Source organism: Podarcis gaigeae, assembly GCF_964106915.1.
Source record: "Podarcis gaigeae genome assembly, chromosome: 18".
Classification (NCBI taxonomy): domain Eukaryota; kingdom Metazoa; phylum Chordata; class Lepidosauria; order Squamata; family Lacertidae; genus Podarcis; species Podarcis gaigeae.
Genome location: NC_139696.1, coordinates 7,424,385 through 7,450,581, shown reverse-complemented (window position 1 = coordinate 7,450,581; position 26,197 = coordinate 7,424,385). Strand labels below are relative to the sequence as shown.

At 47.5% G+C, this 26,197-nt stretch overlaps 3 protein-coding genes across 4 annotated transcripts in view; 1 reads left to right on the top strand and 2 right to left on the bottom strand.

The window, feature by feature from the left end:
* Positions 1-12,885, bottom strand: part of LOC310835758 (protein-lysine 6-oxidase-like) — a 390,424-nt gene extending 377,539 nt beyond the window's left edge. Inside the window, exons 1-5 of one of the 2 annotated variants that reach the window (XM_083720714.1) lie at positions 12,604-12,885; positions 8,789-8,897; positions 4,467-4,604; positions 2,168-2,324; positions 736-831 (exon numbers count right to left, since the gene is read on the bottom strand). In XM_083720714.1, the coding sequence (XP_083576840.1) occupies positions 736-831; positions 2,168-2,324; positions 4,467-4,604; positions 8,789-8,897; positions 12,604-12,814 (711 nt within the window). In that variant the 5' untranslated portion in view covers positions 12,815-12,885. The remainder of the gene's footprint in view (positions 1-735; positions 832-2,167; positions 2,325-4,466; positions 4,605-8,788; positions 8,898-12,603) is intronic. The other variant, XM_083720715.1, reaches the window with a different exon arrangement.
* LOC310835517 (uncharacterized protein) overlaps positions 1-26,197 on the top strand; it is a 691,527-nt gene that overhangs the window by 83,209 nt on the left and 582,121 nt on the right. The gene's annotated exons all lie outside the window — the stretch shown is intronic.
* The window catches only part of TNFAIP8L1 (TNF alpha induced protein 8 like 1), a 222,375-nt gene that overhangs the window by 139,096 nt on the left and 57,082 nt on the right, over positions 1-26,197 (bottom strand). The gene's annotated exons all lie outside the window — the stretch shown is intronic.

The window sequence follows — 26,197 nt, the reverse complement described above, 5'->3', positions numbered from 1 at the left end:
CATATCATAGTAAAAAGGCATTATGCAAGGGGAATTGCTTTGCCCAATGGTCTGCATTATGCAGAAGGTCATGCCAAAAGTGTGCACATTAGGACAAATTTGGATTAAAATGAGGATGAATTTTCGCAATGACTTTTTAAAAAAAAGAATAATAATTGCAGAGTAATGTGGAAATGTGGGGAACAGAATTTTGAGATGGATAAAATGAGGACCAGAGATTGACAGGTTAGGCCATCTCCGCAGAGTAGATCCGTAAAAGGTAAAAAGGTAAAGGACCCTGGACGCTTAAGTCCAGTCGAAGGTGACTATGGGGTTGCGATGCTCATCTCGCTTCCAGGCCGAAGGAGCCGGCGTTTGTCCGCAGACAGCTTTCTGGGTCATGCTGCCAGCAGGACTAAACCGCTTCTGGTGCAATGGGACAAAGTGACGGAAACCAGAGCGCATGGAAACGCTGTTTACCTTCCCGCCAGAGCGATACCTATTTATCTACTTGCACTGGTGTGCTTTCAAACTGCTATGTTGGCAGGAGCCGGGACAGAGCAACGGGAGCTCACTCCGTTGCGGGGATTCGAACCACTGACCTTCCGATCAGCAAGCCCAAGAGGCTCAGTGGTTTTGACCACAGCGCCACCCGCGTCCGTTATATTGGCAAGGCAAAATGCCCCAGTGTTCCTGGATGACCCCTCGTGCCCACACCCATTTCCCTGCCAGTTTGAGCTTTGCAGCCAACCATACCTTGAGGATATAATTCCCAGGGGGGACGTCTGTAATGTCGATCCACTGGCAGTCAATGTGAGCGTCGTATGTGTCGTAACAGCCAGGACTCAGACCCTGAATGGAAGACAACATCACATCGCTCTGAGTATTTTATTGGACAGACCACTTCTCTGAACGTGGTTTGTACAGCCTACTCCAACTGAAACCCCTTTCTACGAGGCCGGCTGGCTCCTCTTGCCTCCCTAATTTTAAGAGCTGCCGCTAAAGCTTATGTTATTTATCACATTCATATCCCCCCCCCAATGAGCTCAAGGTGGAAATGGCCATAAAAATCTGTGATAAATAAAATATTGCTGCCTTGCCCTGGTATTTTTAATATTGCATAGCTTTAGCTTTGATTGCCAGCTTTGTTTTAAGTGGCCAAGTGGGTAATAATAAAATAATAATAATAATAATAATAAATAATTTATTATTTATATCCTGCCCATCTGGCTGGGTTTCCCCAGCCACTCTCGGCAGCTTACAACAAAGTATTAAAATACAGTACAGTGGTACCTCTGGTTAAGAACTTACTGTATTTTTTGCTCTATAAGACTCAAATGTGTGTGCGTCTTATGGAGCGAATGCAGGCTGCGCAGCTATCCCAGAAGCCAGAACAGCAAGAGGGATTGCTGCTTTCACTGCGCAGTGATCCCTCTTGCTGTTCTGGCTTCTGAGATTCAGATTTTTTTTTTCTTGTATTCCTCCTCCAAAAACTAGGTGCGTCTTGTGGTCTGGTGCGTCTTATAGAGCGAAAAACACGGTAATTCGTTCGGGAGGTCCGTACTTAACCCAAAACTGTTCTTAACCTGAAGCACCACTTTAGCTAATGGGGCCTCCCGCTGCCGCCATGCCGCTGCTGCACGATTTCTGTTCTCATCCTGAAGCAAAGTTCTTAACCCGAGGTACTATTTCTGGGTTAGCGGAGTCTGTAACCTGAAGCGTATGTAACCCGAGGTACCACAGTAGTCTGTTAAACATTAAAAGCTTCCCTAAAGAGGGCTGCCTTCAGATGTTTTCTAAAAGTCAGATAGTTGTTTATTTCCTTGACATCTGAAGGGAGGGCGTTCCACAGGGCGGGCGCCACCACCGAGAAGGCCCTCTGCCTGGTTCCCTGTAACCTCACTTGTCACAATGAGGGAACCGCCAGAAGGCCCTCGGAGCTGGACCTCAGTGTCCGGGCAGAACAATGGGGGTGGAGACGCTCCTTCAGGTATACTGGGCTGAGGCCGTTTAGGGCTTTGAAGGTCAGCACCAACCCTGACAAGGAGAAAACTGCCCTGTCTGCGGATCAACAGGGGAACTGGCAGTGAAAGACAAGCAGTGTCCCCTACAGAACAAAGGCAGAGGAGCTGGGGCTGGTAAAAAAAGGGGGGCAAACTTGCTGTCTCTGCGTCTCTTCTCCCCTCACCTGAGTGTGAGCCGTGCAAGCGTATCGTCGCCGGACTCCTGCGTCGCACGTCGTATCCTCCAGGCAGAAGCTGGCCTTGTGTCCTTCTGCAACCTTCTTGTGGGTGACGGCATCCAACAGATCGTAGTTACTAAAGGCTTCCATGCTGTGATAATGGCTAAAAGACAAAGGTCCAGGTTCCTTATTAACATTAATTTTAACCTGCAGTGATAGAGGAAAGCTTTTTCCACTCTCTTGTTTTTTGTTTTAAATTTTTAAAAATACTTTTCAGGTGTATTCATTTATTATAATAATAATAATAATTTATTATTTATACTCCGCCCATCTGGCTGGGCCTCCCCAGCCACTCTGGGCGGCTTCCATAGAAACCAAAAATACAGTAAAATATCACACATTAAAAACTTCCCTGAACAGGGCTGCCTTCAGATGTCTTCTGAATGTCAGGTAGTTGTTTATCGCTTTGACATCTGCTGGAAGGGCGTTCCACAGGGTGGGCGCCACTACCGAGAAGGCCCTCTGCCTGGTTCCCTGTAGCTTTGCTTCTCGCAATGAGGGAACCGCCAGAAGGCCCTCGGAGCTGGACCTCAGTGTTCAGGTTGAACGATGGGGGTAGAGACGCTCCTTCAGGTCTACTGGGCCGAGGCCATTTAGGGCTTCAAAGGTCAACACCAACACTTTGACTTGTGCTCAGAAACGTACTGGGAGACAATGTAGGTCTTTCAAGAACGGTGTTATATGGTCTCGGCGGCTGCCCCCAGTCATCAGTCTACCTGCCGCATTCTGGATTAGTTGTAGTTTCCAAGTCACTTTCAAAGGTAGCCCCACGTAGAGCGCATTGCAGTAGTCCAAGCGGGAGATAACCAGAGCATGCACCACTCTGGCGAGACAGTCCGCAGGCAGATAGGGTCTCAGCCTACGTACCAGATGGAGCTGGTACACAGCTGCCCTGGATACAGATTTGACCTGCGCCTCCATGGACAGCTGTGAGTCCAAAATGACTCCCAGGCTGCGCACCTGGTCCTTCAGGGGCACAGTTACCCCATTCAGGACCAGGGAATCCTCCACACCTGCCCGCCTCCTGTCCCCCCAAAACAGTCCTTCTGTCTTGTCAGGATTCAGCTTCAATCCGTTAGCCGCCATCCATCCTCCAACCGCCTCCAGACATTCACACAGGACCTTCACCGCCCTCACTGGTTCTGATTTAAAAGAGAGGTAGAGTTGGGTATCGTCCGCATACTGATGAACACCCAGCCCAAACCTCCTGATGATCTCTCCCAGCGGCTGCATGTAAATGTTGAAAAGCATGGGGGAGAGGACAGAACCCTGAGGCACCCCACAAGTGAGAGCCCAGGGGTCTGAACACTCATCCCCCACCACCACTTTCTGAACACGGCCCAGGAGGAAGGAGCGGAACCACTGTAGGACAACAGCTGTCCATGGAGGCGCAGGTTAATTCTGTGTCCAGGACTGCTGTCTACCAGCTCCATCTGGTACGCAGGCTGAGACCCTCCCTGCCTGCGGACTGTCTTGCCAGAGTGGTGCATGCTCTAGTTATCTCCTGCTTGGACTACTGCAATGCACTCTACGTGGGGCTACCTTTGAAGGTGACCCGGAAACTGCAATTAATCCAGAATGCGGCAGCTAGACTGGTGACTGGGAGTGGCCTCTGAGACCACATAACACCGGTCCTGAGAGATCTGCATTGGCTCCCAGTACATTTCGGAACACAATTCAAAGTGTTGGTGCTGACCTTTAAAGCCCTAAACGGCCTCGGTCCTGTATATCTGAAGGAGCGTCTCCACCTCCATCATCCAGCCCAGACACTGAGATCCAGCTCCGAGGGCCTTCTGGCGGTCCCCTCACTGCGAAAAGTGAGGTTACAGGGAACCAGGCAGAGGGCCTTCTCGGTAGTGGCGCCCGCCCTGTGGAACGCCCTCCTAGCAGATGTGAAGGAAATAAGCAGCTATCTTCTCTTTAAAAGACATCTGAAGGCAGCCCTGTTTAGGGAAGTTTTTAATATTTAATGCGGTATTGTGTTTAACGCTTGATTGGGGCTGGGGAAACTCAGCCAGATGGGCAGGGTATAAATAATATATTATTATTATTATTATTATTATTATTATTATTATTATTACATCCTACATGGAGGGTTCCCAGTCCCTGGGAAACACGAGTGGGGATAGCTGTTCAGGTCCTACTTTTCAACATCCCTTTTGGATATCTACTGGGGACAGAAATGCAGAAGAGAGAGTTCGGCCCCAGCTGACCACCCTGGCTCGGCTTGGTTCGGCTTACTCACTTGTGGCAGCTGTGCCACTCCCAAGCGTGGTATGGTTTGACCGGGAGGAAGTCGGCCGTGCCTTGGTTCTTCACCCTCTGCGGGAAGCGAAGCAGAACCCGGTAGCTGATGTTGCTCAGCCCTGGCTGGTAGGCAGATCTGCAGGAAAGAGAGGGAGAAGAGGCCATGGATGATGGAGGAGCCAAGGTGGATGCCAGTATCCTGTCCCAACAAAGATTCAAGGGACGCGGGTGGCGCTGTGGGTTAAACCACAGAGCCTAGGACTTAGAAGGTCGGCAGTTCGAATCCCTGCGACGGGGAGAGCTCCCGTTGCTCGGTCCCTGCTCCTGCCAACCGAGCAGCTCAAAAACACATCAAAGTGCAAGTAGATGAATAGGTACCACTCCGGCGGGAAGGTAAACGGCGTTTCTGTGCGCTGCTCCGGTTCACCAGAAGTGGCTTAGTCCTGCAGGCCACATGACCCGGAAGCTGTACACTGGTTCCCTCGGCCTATAGAGGGAGATGAGCGCTGCAACCCCAGAGTCGGCTACGACCGGACCTAATGGTCAGGTGTCCCTTTACCTTTACCTTTTATCCTGCCTCTTTGGGGGTTGTTGTCCCCTCCAAAAGCAGAACCCGGGATTTGGGCAGGGAGCCGCTGAAACAGGTACTGACCGGAACTGAAGACAACAAAAACCACCTTCCTGGAAGAGCGATATTAAAAGCATCCCCCAGAGAACAGCGCCTCTGTATTTGCGGATGTCAGTCAGCTGAGATCACCGTTTGTTATATGTTGCACTGTAAGTTAGATGAAATTCTGAGGGCAAATACTTAAAGAAACCCCACAAGTCCAATTGGCACCTTTAAAAGGTAAAGGGACCCCTGACCATTAGGTCCAGTCGTGGACCTACTATACAGTTGTGAAATTTGCATTCATTGACCACCCATTCATTGACCACCCTGCAAATGAAAACCCCATAAGGCAGGTGCAAAGGTGAGTTGGAAGGGACCCAGAGAATCACCCAGTCCAACCCCATAGCTAGAGTTGCCCATACAGGGATCAGACCTGCAACCCTGGTGTTATAGAATCATAGAATCATAGAGTTGGAAGAGACCCCAAGGGCCATCGAGTCCAACCCCCTGCCAAGCAGGAAACACCATCAGAGCACTCCTGACATATGGTTGTCAAGCCTCTGCTTAAAGACCTCCAAAGAAGGAGACTCCACCACACTCCTTGGCAGCAAATTCCACTGTCAAACAGCTCTTACTGCCAGGAAGTTCTTCCTAATGTTTAGGTGGAATCTTCTTTCTTGTAGTTTGGATCCATTGCTCCGTGTCCGCTTCTCTGGAGCAGCAGAAAACAACCTTTCTCCCTCCTCTATGTGACATCCTTTTATATATTTGAACATGGCTATCATATCACCCCTTAACCTCCTCTTCTCCAGGCTAAACATGCCCAGCTCCCTTAGCCGTTCCTCATAAGGCATCGTTTCCAGGCCTTTGACCATTTTGGTTGCCCTCCTCGGGACACCTTCCAGTTTGTCAGTGTCCTTCTTGAACTGTGGTGCCCAGAACTGGACACAGTACTCCACGTGAGGTCTGACCAGAGCAGAATACAATGGCACTATTACTTCCCTTGATCTAGATGCTATACTCCTATTGATGCAGCCCAGAATTGCATTGGCTTTTTTAGCTGCCGCGTCACACTGTTGGCTCATGTCAAGTTTGTGGTTAACCATTGCTCTAACCCATTGCTCTAACCCAGGCTTAGGCAAACTCGGCCCTCCAGCTGTTTTGGAACTACAACTCCCATCATCCCTAGCTAACAGGACCAGGCATCAGGGATGATGGGAGTTGTAGTCCCAAAATATTTGGAGGGCCGGGTTTGCCTATGCCTGCTCTAACCCTCTGAGCAATCCAGGTGCTACTGCTCCATTTAGGTCAGTGCTGTCGACTCTGGCCGGCAACAAGACCTTTTACACGCAAGGAAGATGCTCTCTTTCTGAGTTAAGCCCTTCCCTGATGCAGACAGAAGTTCGGATGCCAGGAAACTTTTCCACTGGTTGGGAATTCTCCACAGCTGGCAGGGGGAGTATTCTTGTGCTAGCATAACAAAGCTTCGAGAGCTCTAAAGAGAGTTATTTTTGGAGTCTATTTAGGAGGGCGAGGGAAGGTGAGGAGGGAAAGAAGAGGCCATTCATGGACTGAGTGAGCAAACAAGCAAAGGCTTGACCCTTTGGCATCTCCTGTCCTGGGAGAACAGTTTTGTTTGTTTGGGTGTTTACAGGAAACGGAGTCATTTCATTCTACCCTCCCTTCCCCACCAATATTTTTTTTTTTGCATTTTTCCAGCTAGAATCAATAAGCAGAAAAGGACCATTTGCTGTTCCAGGGTTCTGCCCAATGGCTACAGGAGCCTTAACCCTCACACTGCCTCCCTTGCCCAGATGCAACAGAACAGACCTGCAGTGGCGGTTCGAATCTCCGCGACGGGGTGAGCTCAGTCCCTGCTCCTGCCAACCTAGCAGTTTGAAAGCACGTCAAAGTGCAAGTAGGGAGCCGGCGTACAGCTTCCGGGTCATGTGGCCAGCAGGACTAAGCCGCTTCTGGTGAACCACAGCAGCACACGGAAATGCCGTTTACCTTCCCACCGGAGTGGTACCTATTTATCTACTTGCACTTTGATGTGCTTTCGAACTGCTAGGTTGGCAGGAGCAGGGACCGAGCAACGGGAGCTCACCCCGTCGTGGGGATTCGAACCGCTGACCTTCTGATCGGCAAGTCCTAGGCTCTGTGGTTTAACCCACAGCACCCCCTGCGTCCCATTTGGTACATTTATGAACATCTATGATAAATATCTCCTGCCAACCTAGCAGTTCAAAAGCACATCCAAGGGCAAGTAGATAAATAGGTACCGCTCCGGCGGGAAGGTAAACGGCGTTTCCGTGCGCTGCTCTGGTTCACCAGAAGCGGCTTAGTCCTGCTGGCCACATGACCTGGAAGCTGTACGCCGGCTCCCTCGGCCAGTAAAGCGAGATGTGTGCCACAACCCCAGGGTCGGTCACGACTGGACCTGATGGTCAGGGGTCCCTTTACCTTTACACCCCCAGAAACAACCTGGTGGTGGAGAACTAGGATTGCACGAGCCATTATAATTCTGGCATCCCTGGAACAGTGTGCCTGGAGCCAGTCCTTTGCTAATTATGCAAAGTGCAAAGCCAGCCTTCCGCTTCTCCCTTTCTTATTACGGTAGTACCTCGGGTTACATACTCTTCAGGTTACAGACTCTGCCAACCCAGAAATAGTACCTCGGGTTAAGAACTTTGCTTCAGGGTGAGAATAGAAATCGTGCTCTGGCATCGCGGCAGCAGCGGGAGGCCCCATTAGCTAAAGTGGTGCTTTAGGTTAAGAACGGACCTCCGGAACAAATTAAGTACGTAACCAGAGGTACCACTGTATTAATATTATTAATTGAATTTATATACTGCCCTATACCCAGAGGTTTCAGGGCACTTCACAGAACAAAATCAAAATATAAAACCACAAAATATTCAATCAAAATAAAAGAACAACAACCCAAAACCTCACATTTTAAAAGGATGTCAATCAAAAACCAAAGGCCTGGTTAAAAAGAAATGTTTTCGCCTGGCTTAGTCTAAAGGTGTATAATGAAGGCACCAGGCGAACTTCCCTGGGGAGAACATTCCACAGACGGGGAGCCACTGCAGAGAAGGCCCCGTTCTCATGTTGCCACCCTCCGGACCTCTCAAGGAGAAGGCACAGGAAGGAGGGCCTCAGAAGATGATCTCAGGGTCTGGGTAGGTTCATATGGAAAGAGGCGGTCATCGTACCCCTTCGAAAATTGTGTTGAATGCACTTTGGACAACTTTGCCCTCAAGTCTGCTTCAGTTTGGACAGTGACTCAACTCAAAACAACTAGGGAACAAAAATAAAAATCATAGAATTATAGAGTTGGACCAACCCCCTGAAATGATGGCATCTCAACTTAAGCATCTATGGCAGATGGCCAGATACCCTCTACAAAAAAACCCAACAATGCTTCAAGGATGGAGAATCTACCACCATCTGAGGGAATTCCACTGTGGAAAACAAAGCGCAAGGATTCGTAAACCTGCAAGATGAAAACAGGCTCTCCTGGTCTGGATTGCACCACGAGAGGAGAAGGCCCTATTCTGCTATATCCCTTCCAAACAACCCCCCCCCCTTTTGCAATGGTTCTTTGCCCATTTTTGAAAGAAAAATTATTAATTGCACCATGCAACCACACTGGCTTCACCCAACATGCACCCGAGACGTAAATGCGAAGGTATATCCCTCTCTACCTTGCCAGGCAATTCTCCTCCGCGGCACATTTCAAGGCGTACAGCTGGACCCGTTGGACGTAGGTGCCTGCTTCGATGAAGTACGGATCAGGAATTAAATCCGGGAGTCCTAGGAGGAAGGAGAAAAACAGGACAGTCAAGAAGACTCATTCGCCCCCTAAGCAGAGCAAGCAGCTCAGATTTGGGCTCGGTTGAGTGTTGGCAGTAAAACAACAACAACAACAACAACAACAACAACAACAACAAATAATTCAACATTTGTTGTTGATTAGTGGTTTAGTCGTGTCTGACTCTTCGTGGCCCCCTGGACCAGAGCACGCCAGGCCCTCCTGTCTTCCACTGCCTCCCGCAGTTTGGTCAAACTCATGCTGGTAGCTTCGAGAACACTGTCCAACCATCTCGTCCTCCGTCATCCCCTTCTCCTTGTGCCCTCCATCTTTCCCAACATCAGGGTCTTTCCCAGGGAGTCTTCTCTTCTCAGGAGGTGGCCAAAGTCTTGGAGTCTCATCTTCACGATCTGTCCTTCCAGTGAGCACTCAGGGCTGATTTCCTTCAGAATGGAGAGGTTTGATCTTCTTGCAGTCCATGGGACTCTCAAGAGTCTCCTCCAGCACCAGAATTCAAAAACATCCATTCTTCGGCAATCAGCCTTCAGCCTTCATCATATGCCACCCTATACCCAGAGGTCTCAGGGAGGTTTACAACAAGACCACAACTTATAAAATCAAACCAAAAGCAGTAACCCAATAACCCCGCCCTCCAAAAGCCACATTCTAAAAGGGTGTTGGATGTCAATAAGATCAACCAAAGGCCTGGTTAAAAAGGAATGTTTTTGCCTGGCGCCAGGCAAACTTCCCTGGCGATGCAGGAATCTCAGCGAAAACACCCCTGCTTAAAAACTTCCAAGGAAGGAGAGTCCACAACCTCCTGAGGGAGACCGTTCCACTGCCAAACAACTCTTAACCGTCAGAAAGTTGTTCCTGATATTTTAGTCTCCTTTCTTATAATTTGAAGCCATCTAAACAAGTTAGATTCCCCCCCCCCCTTTTCCATAGACCCCAGAGTCGGCCATGACTGGTCAGGGGTCCCTTTACCATAGGGACGCGGGTGGTGTTGTGGGTTAAACCACAGAGCCTAGGACTTGCCGATCAGAAGGTTGGTGGTTCGAATCCCCATGACGGGGTGAGCTCCCATTGCTCGGTCCCAGCTCCTGCCCACCTAGCAGTTCGAAAGCACATCAAAGTGCAAGTAGATAAATAGGTACCACTCCGGCGGGAAGGTAAACGGCATTTCTGTGCGCTGCTCTGGTTTGCCAGAAGCAGCTTAGTCCTGCTGGCCACATAACCCAGAAGCTGTACGCCGGCTCCCTTAGCCAGTAAAGTGAGATGATTGCCGCAACCCCAGAGTCGGTCAAGACTGGACCTAATGGTCAGGGGTCCCTTTACCTTTACGTTTACCATAAAGTCCCACGGCAGGTTACAACAATGAAGAACTATCTGTCTGTCTGTCTGTCTGTCTGTCTGTCTGTCTGTCTGTCTATCTATCTATCTATCTATCTATCTATCTATCTATCTATACCATTAACTTTTTTTCTTGCAAACATTTTTATTTGTCTTTACAAATACAAAGTTATAACAATCCAAATATATATCCATATGCAGAGATTCCTGCAAATCTCAGGACTTCCCCTCCACCCCTCCCTTCCATGGAGTCCCATTTTGAACATTTACAACTGCATATTCTTCCATACTCCAACTTTTATATCAATCCATATTGTCCATGGTATGTGTTATGCTACAAGAGAAATTCCTGCAAGCTGCAACCATTAAAACCAGTCCCATACCAGGCATGTCCAACAGGTAGATAGTCATCTACCGGTAGATCACAGGACGTCTGTGATAGATCACTGGTAGATTATTGGCTCCCTACAAAGGAACTCAACAACTTTGTCTCCCCTAAAAAAAGCTAAACAACTTTGCCCTGAACCCCTAAAAAACATGGCTTTCCTTCTCCCTAAAAAAAGCACAACTTTGACCTGAACCCCCAATAAGGGCGTAGATCGCTGGCTACTCTCTTGGGAGTTGGCCACCCCTACAAACAATATACAGTCATACCTCGGGTTACAAACACTTCAGGTTACACGTTTTGCGGGTTGCGCAGTGTGCCAAACCCGGAAGTACCGGAACGGGTTACTTCCGGGTTTCGGTGCTCGCGCATGCACAAAAGTGCTGAATTGCGCTTTGTGCATGCGCAGAAGCATCGAATCGCGACCCGCACGTGCGCAGACGGGTTGCGAATCTGCCTCCCACATGGATCACTGTAATAACACCCGCAAATATCTGAAGGGCTGTGACATGGAGTATTCCGATAATTACAAGAAAATCACCAGCCGTTTCATTAAAAGCAGCCAGTTTCCTTTTAAAAATAAAATAAAAAAATTATTAAGTTTCCATTCACCAAATCAAACATATCATACCAATTAGTCCAAATTATAGCAATACAAATCATAAAATCCAAATGTTTTCCAAATTATAAATTTTTGTGGGGGGGACCCATGCTTCAAGATCGGCAGCCGGCAGCCAGTTTCCTAAAGATTTACAAGCTGACATCCAAAAGCAGTTTACAACATGATGGCATATCTAAAACAGTTTTATATATATATATATATATATATATATATATATATATATATATCTAAAACAATTGTATTTAAAAAAGCAATGAAAAGTGATAAATGTAAGAAAACAACAGTGGCACGTACATACAAACAACTCAGATCCCAGATGTGCAGGCAGCTGTGCCAGCACTTCGGTCCACTTAGCCTAGTGTTGTCTGCACAGACTGGAAGCAGCGGCTCTCCAGAATTTCCCAGGCAGGCAGCATCTCCCAGCCGTACCCGGAGATTCCTTTGGGGAACTTCCTTGGGCAAAGCAGGTACTCTCTCACTCCTGTCTGCCCCCCTCCCATGCCATAGTCAGCCTGAGATACTTAACCTCAAGGTCCTGAATTCGAATCCCACTTTGGGCGAAAGATTCCTGCTGGACTAAACGGTCCTCAAAGTCTCTTCCAATTCTACAGCTCTTAATAGGAGTTCCCTAGCAGGACAGACTTTGCTCGTGTGCTCAAGACCTCTATTCAATAAAACATATTTTCTTGCATTGTGCAAAATATGAGCAAGCCAGGGCTGAACTGATACTACCCTTGCTGGTACCTTCCCCGGGAAAATCAGAGGCTCACTATGTCAGGGGACGCCGGTGGCGTTGTGGGTTAAACCACAGAGCCTAGAACTTGCCGATCAGAAGGTCGGCGGTTCGAATCCCCACAATGGGGTGAGTTCCCGTTGCTCGGTCCCTGCTCCTGCCAACCTAGCAGTTTGAAAGCCCGTCAAGTTCAAGTAGATAAATAGGTACCGCTCTGGCGGGAAGGTAAATGGTGTTTCCGTGCGCTGCTCTGGTTCTGCAGAAGCGGCTTAATCATGCTGGCCACACCGGCTCCCTCGGCCAATAAAGCAAGATGAGCGCCGCAACCTCAGAGTCGATCACGACTGGACCTAATGGTCAGGGGTCCCTTTACCTTTATGTCAGGTTCCTATTGGAAGACCGGACCAACGCTAGAACATTAGCAGTGGCAAAGTTTTTATCGGTGGTTGCAAGAACCAATGATCCCTATTATTCTGAACAAAATGCTTGTTTAACCTGGAGGTAGGCTGTCTGAATTGTGCATTGTAACGATTTGTTGGGTCTCTGTAAAGATTGATTGATTGAATATTTAGAGTTCTTTGCCCCATCACCCCCAATACTCCCCAATCATCTCACCATGATGAAAGAATCGGGTCCCATAGCCCGGTCTCATGTTGGGGGTGCTTGCCGTCGAGGGGCGCTGCCTGGCGCCCGGGTAGACGTCGTAGAATATGCTATTCCACCGCTGGAAGGGGTTTCGCGGGTCATCCCTGCTCGAAGCGCTGGGGGCCGTCTGGAATCCCTCTTCCTCGGGGACGGGATCCCCCTGAATCTCGTTGCCCCCCATCTGAGGCCAGCTACCAGCCGGGCCGCTCCCTCGAGCTTCCCCGGGGGTGACCTGCTGCTGCTGCCGGCTTGGAGAAGCGGTCCCGGGAGCCGAGTCATTGCGCCCTCGGGGACCCCTGTCCGCGCCGGCGGGCGCGTCTCCCCGGCTGGCTTCGACGGAGCGGACCCCCATCCCGGAGCCTTCTTCCCCCCAACCTGGGAAGCCCCGGGTGGCCTGGAGGGCGACGGGTCCGGCCCGCGGGACGCGCCCGGGAGCCGCGGTCCGGAGCGCTCCCCCGTGGGGGCGCGCGGCGATGCTGAGGTAGAGGCTCTGGGGCTGGTGGTCGCCGCCGGGACCCCGACGGGGCGGGCGCAAGCGGGCGGCGCTGTTGAAGAGGCTGAAGAGCCTCCCTCCGCTCTCCCAGCGGATCTGCTGCCTCCAGGGATGCTGGCCGTCCGCGCCGTCGGGGCGCGCAGCCAGCAGGAGCAGCAGCAACGGCGGCAGGAGCAGCAGGCACGACAGCGCCGTCGAGGGGCGCCCCTCCGCGGCCATGGCGAGCGCACCGAGCCAGTCAAGCTTCGAATGGGCTCCCGAGGCTGCGGGGAGAAGGTGGAGGCGCCAACGACCGCCCCACCCGACGGCTCCCCACCCACTTTCCCCAGGCAGCCGTCCAACCGGAGGAGCGGAGGGAGTCGCACCATGCCCAGCGCCTTCCGTCCGGCTTTCCTCCTACTGCTCCTCCTTCGGGACTGCCTTCCTCCTGCCAGTTTCCCATAACAATACAGTGGTGCCTCGGGTTGCATACGCTTCAGGTTACATACGCTTCAGGTTACAGACTCCGCTAACCCAGAAATAGAACTTTGCATCAGGATGAGAACAGAAATCGGGCTCCTGCGGCGCAGCGGCAGCAGGAGGCCCCATTAGCTAAAGTGGTGCTTCAGGTTAAGAACAGTTTCAGGTTAAGAACAGACCTCCAGAACGAATTAAGTACTTATTTATACCCCACCCATCTAGTTGGGCTTCCCCAGCCACTCTGGGCAGCTTACAGCACATGTAAAAAATAGTAAAACATCAGACATTAAAAATTTCCCAATATAAAAATTCTAAAATTCTGGTAGTTGTTCTCTTTGACATCTGGTGGGAGGGTGTTCCACAGGGCAGGTGCCACTACCGAGAAGGCTCTCTGGGGTGTGTGTGGGAGCCTTTAAACAGTAATTCTTGTCCATCTGGTTCATGCATAGTTTGTGGGATCAGATCAGAAAAGTTCAAGGCTTTTCCTTCAGGTTTTTATGACCTGGAGGAAAAGTTGAAAGGGGTGTGTGTCATAGCTGGTTGCCTTTTCTCCGACCTGACATTCCACAGGCAAAGTTCCCTTCACAACTGAAGCTGCTTCAAGGAAAGCTTAAAAATCTCATTTCTTGTAACTTGAAGCCATTGGTTTGAGTCCGACCCTGTGGAGCAAGAGAAAGCAAGCTTGCTCCATCTCTCATGTGACAGTCCTTGATATATTCTTTTTTAAAAAAATAATATTTATTACTTTTAAAGCTTACAAAAAAGAAAAAGAAGAAAAAAGACAAGAGGAAAAAAAACAAAAGAGAGAAAAAACAATACAATACAATATATAAACAATACAAAACACAACCTTAACGCATTAAACTAAACACATTAAACTAAAAAAAACAAAAGCAATTTAAAAACATACATCATACCTTTCCCATACTCTATCTTTCATTCCCTTGTTTCATCGACCTCCTCTCACCTCCCTTTTTGTATTCCACTTCTATTAATTGTTTCAGCAATTCCTTTCCATCTTTCTCTATATTCTGTCATATAAATATCTTAACATATTTTTAACCTTATTTTCCATTAAAACTAGAATTTATATAGAATTTATATAGAATTTATACTTAACTCCTTATAACATTTTATCTAAGGCCATAAAATTTCATTCCAACATTTTTCTATCACTCATTAATTTTACAGTATTTCTATATGTAGACTTTAAATTTTCCAATCTTCTTCCACCATCTCTTCTCTCTGGTCTCGGATTCTGCCAGTCACTTCCGTCAATTCCATATGGTCCATCAACTTGGAGATCTTATGTCTGAAGCATAAGAGTCCTTGATATATTCTTGTCAATGACTTCTCCCACCATGCCCAACAGGAATGACTCTGTTTCCCCCCAAAAACGTATACTTAAAAATCTTCTTTAATTCGTTATATATATTTTCCCAATACGTTTTCACTATGTCACAAGTCCACCACACGTGGAAGATACTACCTTCTTTCACCCCACACTTCCAACAATCTTTATTTCCTGTTTTATACATCTTTGACAATTTAATTGGCGTGAGGTATTTTTAATAACAAGAACTCCACCTTATTTAATGTGCCAAGCCCTGGCATTCAAACAGGGTCACAGCCTGGTAAATTTCCGTTCCATCGCCAGTGTCGTCTCCCGGTGGAAAAACGTTGGCAAACTCTGACGAGAAAGTGGAGCCAAAGTGCTGCTCTCTGGACTCCTGCTAAATAAAGACTCCAGTCAATATTTGGCTAGAGCCCCTCAAGGAAACAGCTCATCATTCCCCTCCGTATTTTTATTATTTTTGCCCCTGTTCTCCACGCTCCCCACCGATTCCTCCTGAAAGAATGTGCTGTGCACAACGGGCCCAGTGAGTTGACGCAGGAACGCTAATATTTGGTGTCGCCGGACAAACTTAAATTTGTTGATGGTGAGAAGGCCAGGAAACGGAGACATCTGTGGCTTGACATTGTGTCTGGAAGAAACGTCCTTTGTGCGGAAGGGAGTGATTGAAAAGGAACTCACATGTGTTTGTGGGGTGGTGGTCTTGTTCTAACAATTCTAAGGCTTCAAATATAAAATGAATTTTCATATAATTTACAAGGCAAACACATATCTAAGTATATAAACCACCTGTCTGAAATACAGATAGGTAGCCATGTTGGTCTGCCATAGTCAAAACAAAAAAAAAATTCCTTCCAGTAGCACCTTAAAGACCAACTAAGTCAGTTCTTGGTATGAGCTTTCGTGTGCATGTGTATCTGAAGAAGTGTGCATGCACACGAAAGCTCATACCAAGAACTGACTTAGTTGGTCTTTAAGGTGCTACTGGAAGGAATTTTTTTTTGTTCTGTCTGAAATAGTACAGTAGAGCATGAGATAATCAGATCCCCTTTACATATGAACTTTGACAATTTTATGTTATATTTGAGTGATCAAGATTGCCGGAACTGGTCTGTGAAAACCAGTTGAAAACGTGGGCAGCATTAAGATAAATTCAGCAGTGTAAATAAGTTTTGATGGTTGCAAGAATGGAATACTGAATGGCTTTTGTAAAATATGCAGGGATTTATGATATGAAAAATGAACCATGGAAAGAGAAGGGAAGTCATCGATACCTTAAGGATGTAAAAATGAGTACTTTAAATTGTAAAATAGAAAATTTAATAATATATATAATTTCCATTATGCATCTTACTCCCGTAAATCCACCTCTGTAAGATTCTATGTCCAGACTATCTCAGTCACAGAAGTAAAAGCACTGTTTTGCTGTTTGCTTTTAAGCCTAAATGTCCCTTTTGTGCATTGTTTAGGACCCTTTGGTGAAATGGTTGTTCCACTCCAATGTTTTGCTGGCATTGCTGCTGTTTGTTCTGAAATTGTGGCCTTCACCTGCGCTTCAATAAGTCTAGGCACCCCGATACACCCTCAGAGGGACTTGAGACGAACATCGTGTGACTTTAATAATCTTGTTAAAAGCATTACAGCGATTGTTGGGAAGAAGGTTAGCAGCATGAAAACCCGTAATTGTATTAGCTAACTGAAGCATGCAGTTCTTCCTAATATAATCTTTTTTTTGGGGGGGCAAAGAACTTTCTGCACATATAATGCATTTTGAATGTTATTATCACCAAATAATATCCTTTTCTTGCAGCTCATGCCACCCCAGTATATACCATTTTTTTTTTTTTACACATTACTTGGCTGGAGGAATAACGGTGCAAAATTTGTAGAAGTCAAGTGGAAATTTCGAAGGATGGCTGTGCTTCAGTTTGTTGTTTCTAAAAGTGAGATTAAGATTGGTGCACCTTTAAATGTTTTCTTCTTGTCCTTCCTAGCCTAATGCCTGTCCTTCCTTCCTTCCTTCCTTCCTTCCTTCCTTCCTTCCTTCCTTCCCCTTCCCCTTTCCCTTTCCCTTCCCAACCAATCATTTCCATATTTTAAAAAGTAATTATTATTCTTTTCTGTGTCCTCATTATTTAGACACTCCTGTACACCTCAGCATTGGCGTAGCGTGGGGGGTGCAGGGGGGGCCGGCCGCACCGGGCGCAACATCTGGGGGTTAGGGGGCGCAAATCCACGGGTTAGGGGGCGCAAATCCACGGGTTAGGGGGCGCAAATTACTAGCCTTGCCCCGGGTGCTGACAACCCACGCTACGCCACTGCACCTTAGAGCTTCCAAATGATTCGGTTTCATTACAGTCATACCTCGGGTTTCAGACACTTCAGGTTGTGCGATTCGGGTTACGGACCGCCGAAACCTGGAAGTACCGGAATGGGTTACTTCTGGGTTTCGGTGGTTGCGCATGCGCCGAATCACAAAATTGCGCTTTGCACATGCGCAGAAGTGCCGAATCGCAACCCACGCGTGCGCAGACGCGGGTTGCGACGCTGCGGGCTGTGAACGTGCATCCCACATGGATCACGTTCGCAACCCGAACATCCACTGTACTTTTATGAAAGTCTACTGACATCGGTGTTTTTACAGATTTCCAGTAAGACATATTAAAATATTCCAACAAAGATTATATTTTGTTCCTTCTGGCAGCTAGACTGGTGACTTGAAGTGGCCACCAAGACCCACACTGGCTCCCGATATGTTTCTGAGCACAATTCAAAGTGTTGGTGCTGACCTTTCAAGTCCTGAATGGCCTCGGTCCTGTATATCAGTGTTTCCCAACCTTGGGTCTCCAGCTGTTTTGGGACTACAATTCCCATCATTCCTGACAACTGGTCCTGCTAGCTAGGAATGATGGGAGTTGTAGTCCCAAAACAGCTGGACACCCAAGGTTGGGAAACACTGCTGTATATATACCTGAAGGAGCATCTCCACCCCCATCGTCCAGCCCGAACTCTGAGGTCCAGCGCCGAGGGCCTTCTGGCGGTTTCCTCCCTGAGACGTTACAGGGAACCAGGCAGAGGGCCTTCTCGGTGGTGGCACCTGCCCTGTGGAACGCCCTCCCACCAGATGTCAAAGAGAAGAACAACTACCAGACTTTTAGAAGACATCTGAAGGCAGCCCTGTTCAGGGAAGTTTTTAATGTCTGACGTTTTATTGCATTTTTAATATTTCGTTGGAAGCCGCCCAGAATGGCTGGGGAAACCCAGCCAGATGGGCGGGGTACAAATAATAAATTCTTCTTCTTTTTCTTCTGACAAAGGCAGGGCTGTTAAAGTGGTACGATGCCACTTCCAATGTAAAGTGGTACCTCAGGTTAAGTACTTAATTCGTTCCGGAGGTCCGTTCTTAACCTGAAACTGTTCTTAACCTGAGGCACCACTTTAGCTAATGGGGCCTCCTCCTCCTGCTGCCGCCGTGCGATTTCTGTTCTCATCCTGAAGCAAAGTTCTTAACCCTATTTCTGGGTTAGCGGGGTCTGTAGCCTGAAGCGTCTGTAACCTGAAGCGCCTGTAACCCAAAGTACCACTGTAATACTTCTTCTCTTTCTTCTGACGATGGCAGGACCATTAAAGTGGTAAGATGCCACTTCCACTGTAGAGTGAAATTGGGTGCTCTCAGCCGGTCTTGGGTATTTTGTCCTGTCCTGGGTGTGTGTGTTTGGCTGTCTAGCCGACCACAGGGTCTGGGAGTGGGGAGAAGAGTCCTCTCTTAAGCCAAAATGGGCATTTGGGGGGGGGGTGTCCTAACCTTTGCCTACTTGTCTACCAAAACCACTGGCTGGCTGAGAACTACAACATGCATCTGTTTCTGGCACAAAGGCAGGTTTCAGGACTTTGGAGGTTTTGTTTAAGCAGACGCTGTTTCTCCATTCAAGGTGCTTCCCGACACAGAGGCGCTTTTCATAAAGGCTTCTTAAAGCAGTGGGTGGGTCAGAGCATCCCTGAGAGAAGGTGGTTGAGGCGGGAGAGGCCCTTTTGAGGCCAGCCGGCTGGCCAGCTGCTCCTTCTGGGGGACGACGACTCCTGAAATAACCCCAAAAGCCTCACCTGACCATCCAGGCTAAGAATAGCATCACCTGTTGGCACCTGGTCACACCCTCCAGCAAAACATCAGAGAAGTCCCCCTCTTTCGTTTTTCCCTTTCTCCTTCTGTGACGGAACTCCTGTTTGGGGACTTCCCTGGCTTTTTTCTGGCCCACCTAGGACCAGGCCGGATCATAGCTGTCAACTTACAGATTTGAAAATAAGGGACCAGCAGCCTCGAAAACAGGGACGCGGGTGGCGCTGTGGGTAAAACCTCAGTGCCTAGGACTTGCTGATCGTATGGTCGGCGGTTCGAATCCCCGCGGCGGGGTGAGCTCCTGTCTTTCGGTCCCAGCTCCTGCCCACCTAGCAGTTCGAAAGCAGATAAATATGTACCGCTTTATAGTGGGAAGGTAAACGGGGTTTCCGTGTGCTGCGCTGGTGCTGGCTCGCCAGAGCAGCTTCGTCACGCTGGCCACATGACCCGGAAGTGTCTACGGACAGCGCTGGCCCCCGGCCTCTTAAGTGAGATGGGCGCACAACCCTAGAGTCGGACACGACTGGCCCATACGGGCAGGGGTACCTTTACCTTTTAGCCTCGAAAATAAGGGATCAGTAGCCAAAATAAGGGATCAACAATTACTTTGATAAAATACATATTTTGTTGCGTGCAAATGGCTTTAGATACCTATTAGGTCCATCAATTACCATATAGCATATATTCAACACAAAAAACTGCAACAATTTGTTGTTGACAAAGCACAGCTGGACATAGAAAGGGCCCCATTACCTTCAGTAGCTTATTTAAGGGACATCATCAATAAGGGACAGCAGCGGGACACGGCGCTGGGATAAGGGACGCTTGACAGCTATGGTCCGAATAGATGGGCTTGGTGAAGATTTGACGTTTTCATCCCCCAAAAGTTTTTGATTTGAGTTCCTACTGAAATGGGGCTGCATTTTAATGTTGTACTTAATCTTGTTTTTAAGTTGTATTTTAATCAATTGTTTTTACCTGGTTGTTTTACAGACTTGGCTGGGCAGGGTATAAATAATAATAATAATAATAATAATAATAATAATAATAATAATAATAATAGAAAGAAAGAAAGAAAGAAAAACAACACACCAAAGGCCTCTGTCCAAAGGCAAATGAGAATGGTCAAGAACTCATTTTCAGCAGGGGGCCAGTCCACTGTCCCTCAGACCTTGTGGGGGGCCAGACTATATTATGAAAAAAAAGAGGAATGAATTCCTATGCCCCACTAATAACCCAGAGATGCATTTTAAATAAAAGCACACGTTCTGCTCCTGTAAAAACACCAGGCAGGCCCCACAAATAACCCAGAGATGCATTTTGAATAAAAGCACACATTCTACTCAAGTAAAAACATGCTGATTCCTGGACTGTCCACAGGTTGGATTGAGAAGGTGATTGGGCCGGATCTGGCCCCCAGGCCTTAGGTTGCCTACCCATGACTTAGGGTTAGAGACTTTCCCCTTTAGAAGAAATATCTCTGAAAAAAACTGAATCTGAGAAGTAATTGGCCGACATAGAGAGAGCTGTTAACCAAAGCAGAACACCAAGTGAAACCTAAAGATTATGAGGAGATAAGGGATTTATTGATGGATTGGTTATTGTTTCACCAACTAAATGATACTTTTAAGACAGAAGAAGAAAGGTTTTAGTTGTGAGAAATCAAGATTTCAAAAAGAATGGTTAGAAAACAATGTTAAATTACTGTCTGAAATGTATAGCTTGCTTTGAGAGTGGCATACAAAAGACGAACAGCTCAAGTCTCTACCTCCATCGTTCAGTCCGGACAATGAGGTCCAGCTTTGAGGGTCTTCTGGTGGTTCCCTCCCTGCGAGAACTAAGGTTACAAGGAACCAGGCAGAGGGCCTTCTTGGTGGTGGCGCCCTCCCTGTGGAACACCCTCCCATCAGATGTCAAGGAGATAAATGAAGGCAACCCTGCTTAGGGAAGTTAGTTCTTGGTATGAGCTTTCGTGTGCATGCACACTTCTTTTATCTGAAGAAGTGTGCATGCACACGAAAGCTCATACCAAGAACTAACTTAGTTGGTCTTTAAGGTGCTACTGGAAGGAATTTTTTTGTTTTGACTATGGCAGACCAACACGGCTACCTATCTGTAACTGCTTAGGGGAGATTTTAATGTTGGATGTTTTATTGTGTTTTTAATATTCTCTTGGGAGCCGTGCAGAGAGGCAGATGGGCAGGGTATTATTATTATTATTAATAATAATAATAATAATAATAATAATTACCGTACTGATGATTTTGAACTGATTTTTAAATGAATTGATTTTAGAATGTTGTGTTACTTTTATTGCTGTTAGCCGCTCTGAGCCCGGCTTCGCCTGGGGTGTGCGTGCGATATAAATAAAATTTTATTATTATTAGTGGTTATGTAAGCTTACACAATACTTAGAAATTGCCAAATTGACAGACATAATAAGACAAAAACCAAAAAGTGAAGTAAAAAAAAAAAAGGGAGTGCCTAAATGAATACCTCAAAAGTCAAGGTTCGAGGACAGAAATCTGGCTGAGTCTGGAATAACCTTATGAAAGGATAAGAAAGAGGGATTTATATCTGGAGGCTAGGATAAAGATGATAAGGAAAACAGGAAGATACAATGAGAGGTAAAGGAGTTGCTGTGGGATTGGTGGAAGTCAATGTCTTGTTGTTTTAGTGTTTATAGTATTGTAAGATATGGATTTGTTGGTTTTTGTTGTTTTGTTTTTTAGTTGTTCCTTTCTTTAGTTTTCGAATGTGGGTTTTGGTGTGCTGTGTATTGTTATTTTTCGATATTTTCCGTGTTGTTGTTGTTGTGTGGAAAATACAAATAAAATTTATTTATTTAAAAAATATTATTATTCAAGTTACAAGAAAGCAGATCCCGACTAAACATGAGTAAGGTAAAGGGACCCCTAACCATTAGGTCCAGTTGTGGCCGACTCTGGGGTTGCGGCACTCATCTTGCTTTATTGGCCAAGGGAGCCGGCGTACAGTCATGTGGCCAGCATGACTAAGCCACTTCTGGCGAACCAGAGCAGCGCACGGAAACGCCGTTTACCTTCCCACCGGAGTGGTACCTATTTATCTACTTGCACTTTGACGTGCTTTCGAACTGCTAGGTTGGCAGGAGCAGGGACTGAGCAACGGGAGCTCACCTGTCGCGGGGATTCGAACCGCCGACCTTGTGATCTGCAAGTCCTAGGCTCTGTGGTTTAACCCACAGCACCACCCACGTCCCTAAACATCAGTAAGAGCTTTTCAAACAGTGGAACAGACTCTTGGGTCTCCTCAAACACGACCTTTCTGCATCCTCCCTCCTTAGGCAGCCCCCTAACCTTGCCGCATTGGTGTGCCTGCCCTGGGGTTTAGTTTTGCATGCGGTTTTGCAGCACTGTCAAATTTTAATACCTGTTCTTAAGTAGAGCAACAACAGGAAGCCTGCCTGTCAAAATCCTGTAAGGTAAAAAGCCTTCCTGGCTTGCCCTCTTCTGGCAGAATTCGAAACTGCTCGTCCCTAGATTATAATCAGAATTGCATCTAATGCCACAGTCAACTTCTCTACCATAACCTCCAAGTTGTTTAGGAGCTGGAGGTTTGAGACCTTTGAATGTTACATGCCTTTCTTCCGCCATGCATTTTGAGGTTGAATCCTGACAAGACAGAAGTACTGTTTTTTGGGGGACAGGGAGCGGGTGGGTGTGGGGGATTCCCTGGTCCTGAATGGGGTAACTGTGCCCCTGAAGGACCAGGTGCGCAGCCTGGGAGTCATTTTGGACTCACAGTTGTCCATGGAGGTGCAGGTTAACCCTGTGTCCAGGGCGGCTGTCTCCCAGCTCCATCTGGTACGCAGGATGAGACCCTCCCTGCCTGCGGACTGTCTCGCCAGAGTGGTGCATGCTCTGGTTATCTCCCGCTTGGACTCCTGCAATGCGCTCTACCTGGGGCTACCTTTGAAGGTGACCCGGAAACTACAACTAATCCAGAATGCAGCAGCTAGATTGGTGACTGGGAGTGGCCGCCAAGACCACATAACACCGGTTCTGAGACATCTGCATTGGCTCCCAGTATGTTTCCGAGCACGATTCAAAGTGTTGGTGCTGACCTTGAAAGCCCTAAACGGCCTCAAAGGCCCAGCATATCTGAAGGATCATCTCCATCCCCATCGTTCAGCCCGGACACTGAGATCCAGCGCTGAGGGCCTTTTGGCGGTTCCCTCATTGCGAGAAGTGAGGCTACAGGGAACCAGGCAGAGGGCCTTCTTGGTGGTGGTGCCCACCCTGTGGAGCGCCCTCCCATCAGATGTCAAAGAGATAAACAACTACCTGACATTCAGAAGACATCTGAAGGTAGCCCTGTTCAGGGAAATTTTTAATATTTAACGCTGTACTGTTTTTAACACTTGATTGGGAGCCGCCCAGAGTGGCTGGGGAAACTCAGCCAGATGGGCGGGGTATAAATAATAAATTATTATTCTTATTCTTATTCTTATTCTTATTCTTATTCTTATTCTTATTCTTATTCTTATTCTTATTTAGGCTTTAATGGGAAGGATTTCTTAGCCCTGCAAGGAGAGCTTTTGCAGCTATGGGGTTGTGTGTGAGCAGCAGTTTCTTCTTTTTGGCAGAACTGCCCAAACTATATCAAGACACCTTTTTCTCCCTGACTGAAGCCTTTTCTGCTCCACCTTCTGCCCTGGCAGAGAATGTCTTGTTGCATCTTTGAATTTATTTATTTTTGCCCATGGTATGACTATTTGTCACCTAATCATCTTGACTCTCTGGCACCCTATCTGCATAATTTAATAATTCCAAAGGAGTGAGGTTGTTGTTGTTGTTGTTGAGTCGTTTAGTCATGTCCGCCTCTTTGTGACTCCCTGGACCAGAGCACGCCAGGCCCTCCTGTCTTCCACTGCCTCCCGCAGTTTGGTCAAACTCATGCTGATAGCTTCAAGAACACTGTCCCACCATCTCGTCCTCTGTTGTCCCCTTCTCCTTGCGCCCTCCATCTTTCCCAACATCAGGGTCTTTTCCAGGGAGTCTTCTCTTCTTCTGAGGTGGCCAAAGTCTTGGAGCCTCAGCTTCAGGATCTGTCCTTCCAGTGAGCACTCAGGGCTGATTTCCTTCAGAATGGAGAGGTTTGATCTTCTTGCAGTCCATGGGACTCTCAAGAGTCTCCTCCAGCACCAGAATTCAAAAGCATTGAGACTCCTTAGGGTAGTGATAAAGCGGGATATCAAATACAAACTTTTCTCTTCTTCTTCTTCTTCTTCTTCTTCTTCTTCTTCTTCTTCTTCTTCTTCTTCTTCTTCCCTCCTCCTCACAGACCTACAAATCCCGGAACCCCTAACAAACTACAATTCCCAGGATTGTTTTTATAAATAATAATTTATTATTATTATTATTATTACGGTTGAAGGAGTTTGAAATATACTCAGAGTCGCAAGGTGATTTCATGCTTTTTATTCAGCCCATAGTGGTGAGGAGGAATGAATGAAAGTCCCCTCAAAGTATCTGCTTTATATACATTATTTACACAATGGGCTGCACATGATTGGCTAATTCCAGAATTCTACTGTAAGCCAATCAGGTTGTGGATTCACTTCTATCTGGAGCATGATTGGGTGGTTCCTGCCAACCAATCATACTGCTGCATTGTTCTAGGACCAATCAGACTGCTGCCTTTTGAATCCTAGGACCAATCAGACTGCTGCAGTTTGGATCCTATTCAATTCAGTACATAACAGAGTTGGATATTTTCAGCCTGGCAAAGAGGAGACTTCCCTGAAGGCCACAGAAGCCTCCCGCCCTTGTTTTATCTATGGGGAAATGCAGGGGCATATACGCTGAGGTGACATCCTGGGCCCAGCCATTCACACCCAAAGGCGTGTTGTTTTGATCATCTAAAACAGCGAAGCAGAGGTCATAGTGGGAAATGGGCATCAAGAAGGAAGTGAGAAAGGTTTTATTGTTTCAGAGAAAAGGAGAAGTGGGCAACTCGCCTTGTTTCAAGATGAGCCATGACTTTATATTTGATGAGAGTAAAATGGAGGAGGGGGGTGTTTTTTGATTCCTTTGAAAAGAACCTAGATGCCCCCAACCCCCTTCTTGCGATCGCTGGTGGTCAGACGGAGGACGTTTCTCTTAGGCAGAGAATGAGGTCCTTTTGTCACTTGAGTTCTGGTCTTACGATACGATAATCTTTACTGTCATCGTCCCATACAGAACAACAAAATTGAAAAAATCTACATCAGACATTCAAAAGCCAACAAGCCTGCTATCCCAGTCTGGTTAGCCCCCTAAAACTCTAAAGGTAAAGGTAAAGGTACCCCTGCCCGTATGGGCCAGTCTTGACAGACTCTGGGGTTGTGCGCCCATCTCACTCAAGAGGCCAGGGGCCAGCGCTGTCCAGAGACACTTCCGGGTCACGTGGCCAGCGTGACATCGCTGCTCTGGCGAGCCAGAGCCGCACACGGAAACGCCGTTTACCTTCCCGCTGGTAAGCGGTCCCTATTTATCTACTTGCACCCGGAGGTGCTTTCGAACTGCTAGGTTGGCAGGCGCTGGGACCGAGCAGCGGGAGCGCACCCCGCCGCAGGGATTCGAACCGCCGACCTTTCGATCGGCAAGTCCTAGGCGCTGAGGCTTTAACCCACAGCGCCACCTGCGTCCCTTCCCTAAAACTCTAATACCCCATAATTAAATACAATATATTCCCATAGAGATTACCTTGCACTGTGTTTAAAACCAAAATCGTATTTGGATAGAAACTGTTTCTCAGGCGGCTAGTGCTAGTCTTTATAACCCTGTACCTTCTTCCAGAAGCTGAAAGAGATCATTTCCGGGGTGCGCACTATCCTGCGCTATCTCTGCAGCTTTCTTATGGCACCTGGAAGCGTAGATTTGATCCAAGGTGGGAAGAGTGCACCCAATTATTCTCTCCGCAATCTTTACAACCCTGGACAGCATTGTTTTTTCCCCTGACCGTGCAGCTCCCAAACCAGACACACAGACCATAAGTTAATACACTATCCATAGTACAATGGGAAAATGCCATGAACAGGTCCTTTGAGAGATTGTTTTTCCGGAGGATTCTCAGAAAATATAACCTCTGCTGTGCTCTCTTCATGAGGTCTTTGCTG